This window comes from Crocuta crocuta, unplaced genomic scaffold (assembly GCF_008692635.1).
Source record: "Crocuta crocuta isolate KB4526 unplaced genomic scaffold, BGI_CrCroc_1.0 scaffold334, whole genome shotgun sequence".
In the NCBI taxonomy this organism is placed as follows: domain Eukaryota; kingdom Metazoa; phylum Chordata; class Mammalia; order Carnivora; family Hyaenidae; genus Crocuta; species Crocuta crocuta.
Genome location: NW_027533260.1, coordinates 2,921,194 through 2,924,630, shown reverse-complemented (window position 1 = coordinate 2,924,630; position 3,437 = coordinate 2,921,194). Strand labels below are relative to the sequence as shown.

At 60.9% G+C, this 3,437-nt stretch overlaps 1 protein-coding gene across 1 annotated transcript in view; it reads left to right on the top strand.

The window, feature by feature from the left end:
- SULT2B1 (sulfotransferase family 2B member 1) overlaps positions 1-3,437 on the top strand; it is a 41,341-nt gene that overhangs the window by 32,916 nt on the left and 4,988 nt on the right. Inside the window, exons 3-5 of the mRNA XM_077747165.1 lie at positions 464-672; positions 2,700-2,826; positions 3,314-3,408. Coding sequence (XP_077603291.1) covers positions 464-672; positions 2,700-2,826; positions 3,314-3,408 — 431 coding nt within the window. The remainder of the gene's footprint in view (positions 1-463; positions 673-2,699; positions 2,827-3,313; positions 3,409-3,437) is intronic.

Sequence of the window (3,437 nt, the reverse complement as noted above, 5' to 3'; positions counted from 1 at the left end):
GGGGGGGGGGGCGGGGGGGGGGGGGGGGGGGGGGGACACAGAGGAGGTGTTTATGGGCCAGCCCTGGAAATGGCTGCACGTCGCTGCCACCTGCACTTTCTTGGCCAGAACTCAGTCACATGGCCCCACATGTAGCTGCAGGGGAGGCTAGAAGAATGCGGTCCCCCCCTCTCCCTGGTAGGGGAAGGAAATGGGGTCGGTGGACAGCCAGCTGGGCTCTCCCACGCGCCACTTCCTAGCGTCGCCACCTTGACCCCAGTGACTTGTCACCGGGAGCCTTGGGTTCCTGCTCTGAAAATAATGACAGCGAGCCCTCACGCCACGACTGGCTGCGAGGAATCTGTGTGGCCACATATGTAGCGAATCGTGCGATGAGCCCCACACGACATACCTGATTCCGGTTCTGTCTTCTTCCCTCCACCCTTCCCCGCCTTGGCCTGATTTGCCCAATTTCTCCTGACAGGCACCAACTGGATGATTGAGATCCTCAGCTTAATCCTGAAGGACGGGGACCCATCCTGGATCCGCTCGGTGCCCATCTGGAAGAGGGCGCCCTGGTGTGAGATCATCCTGGGCGCCTTCAGCCTCTCGGACCAGCCCAGACCCCGCCTCATGAGTTCTCACCTCCCCATCCAGCTGTTTGCCAAAGCCTTCTTCAACTCCAAGGCCAAGGTGCAGGAGGAGGGAGGGCTGTGGGGGCGGGGGAGCACATAACTAACTGATGAGTTCAGCACGTAGGTACGGAGCACCTACTGTGTGCTGGCCCCGATCTAGAATGGCAGTAAGTAGGCACACAGCAGTGCCTGCCCTGTAAGCCCACGTCCTAAAGGGTGACAGGCAGAGAGAATAAGGAAGCAAAATCTTTTAATATGCAAAGGTGATACATTCCCATCGGAAAGGAGCAGAGGGCGGGGGCGTCTGGGGGCAGAACGTTCTGGGCACAGGGAAGAGCAGGTGCCAAGGTCCTGGGGGTGGGGGTGGGGTGGGGGGCATTCCTGAGGACCAGCAAAGAAGCCTGTGCGGCCAGAGCCAACTGAGGGAAGGGGAGAGGAGTGGAGATGAGGCCGGCGAGGGAACGGGCTCCAAACCCTCCAAACCGTGCAGAGCTCTGTAGGCTGCGGTGGGAACCTTGCTTTGGGCTGATAAACCGGTTGCCTTAGGGTTTCGCGGGCGCCCTCTGGTGGCGAGGTGGGGGAACAGCCCGCAGGGGAGCAGAGTCCAGATGGGAGGCAACAGCCGACCCCATCAGCGTGGTGGCCCGTGGAGGTGACGAGAAAAGGCTGACTCTGGGGTGTATTTGAAGGTGGAACCAGCAGTAGCATTTGCTGACAGATGGGGCGTGGGTGGGAAACCAATGAGTCAAGGATGACTCCAGTGTGGTTTGGTTTAAGCCGCTGTGAAGATGAGGCTGAGATGGGGAGGCGGGGAGGGAGGCTCGGGGGGAAGGTGGGAGCTCTCTTGGGGCCCGCGGACGACCAGGTGGAGGCTGCCAGTGGGCAGTGAGGTAACCGAATCAGGATTCGATAGGACAGATCTGCTCTGGACACATGTCTGCAGATTGCTGGTCGGTGCAGAGGTGGATGGAGTCGTGAAAGGCGGGAGACTGGGCGCATCACCAAGGAAGTGAGTGTAGATGGAGGAGAGATGGGGGCCGCGGTCTGGGGGCCCCCAGGACCCCATCGGGCTCGCAGATTTGCCGCAAAGATGCCCAGATCTCAGCCAAGCTGTTACACCCACGGCCGCAGGTGACCCCAGGGAAAGGACAGAGACCAAGGTCAGTGGGGGAGAGAGGCGTGTAGGGCAGTGTCTCATTGTCTGTCCCCGAGCGGAGCTGCCTCAAGAGCGCCTGACCCTCCCGGCAGTGACAGGTGATAACACGCGAGCGCTGTCTCCCTCCTGGAAGGTTCACCCGCAGCCTTGGCATCCGGGCTGTTCGTTGGAGGTTGGCCACATAGACACGGTGGACCCCCAGGGCAGCTGACCGCAGCCTGGGGGAAGGGGACATCTGATGGCGCTGACATGGGCCTGGCTGGGGAATATGAAGCTGGGAATCAGATAGGAGCCAGGGACTCGGAGCCTTGAATGCCAGGCCCAGAATGGGGGGCTCTTTTTTCCTGGGGGCGCTGGAGACTCCAGGCAGGCAGGGTCAGCTCTGGGTGAGGAAGGACCCCCTGGGAGGTTGGGAGGCCAGGGAGGAGGCGGAGGTGAGGGACCAGGCAGGAAAGGATGAGGCCAGGGGCCTTCGCTATGGAAATAGGTAGGAGGGTCAATGCCTCTCACCTTGATCCTCCCCATCCTGAGCCCCCATGTCTTACTCCTCCAGTTTGTCTTTATTCACTTAGTTATTTACTTATTTATTTAGAGAGGAGTGGGGAGGGGTAGAGAGAGAGGGACAGAGACTGAGCCGCCCAGGCGCCCCCTCCCTCCAGTCTTTATTCCCTTGAAGCCAAACCGTCGGTCTGTCTGGTCCAGGAACGGTCCCCCTGTCCTGAGAGGTGGCTGCAGGGAACTCGCCCCATCCTCTGGGGGCGGGGGGGAGGGGACTGATCTAAGCCACTATTAGTGGAAAGTCCCCCGGGGAGTCCGCCCTGAATCCTTCTTGCTGCAGGATCAGACGGAGAAGGCTTGGGCGCACGCAGTGTTTGGGGTGGGGCCCCGCCTGTGTTCGACACCCTCTCCCCTCCCTCACCCCTACGCAGGCGATCTACGTGGGCCGGAACCCCCGGGATGTATTGGTCTCGCTCTACCATTACTCCAAGATCGCCGGGCAGTTGAAGGACCCCGGCACACCTGACCAGTTCCTGCAGAACTTTCTCAAAGGCGAAGGTGAGGACTGGGGCAAAGTTGGGGGGGGACGCCCCTCTCGGACCCAGACAGGAGCAGGGCAGGGGAGGGGTGAGAAGGAGAGAGAGAGAGGCAGAGATACAGGATGTTATTAACAGTGGAGGAGACAGGCGAATGAGAGACAGAGAGACAACGACAGACACCGCAATGGGGAGAAAGACCCGGAGAGAGAGCCTGAGACACACAGAGTAAGCAAGAGACAGAAGAAAACAGAGACAGACAGACAGACACAGAGATACAGAGAGAGGGAGACATAAAAAGAGACAGAAATGGCGACGAGGGGAGGAGACAGAGAGAGATGGGGAGACAGAGGTTCTTTCTCGGGGCACCAGATGTGGGGGGGTTGGGGGAGGCCTCCAGCTCAGAGGGACCATGCCTGGGGCCACGTGGGCCTAGTGGGACCCCCCCTGGCCCCCAGCGGGGGGCCCTCCTGCTCCCCCCCCCTCATCCGCCTGCCCCTCCCCCGCAGTGCAATTTGGCTCCTGGTTCGACCACATTAAGGGCTGGATTCGGATGAAGGGCAAGGAGAACTTCCTGTTCATCACCTACGAGGAGCTGCAGCAGGTGAGGCCCCGCCCCCACCCCCGCCCCGC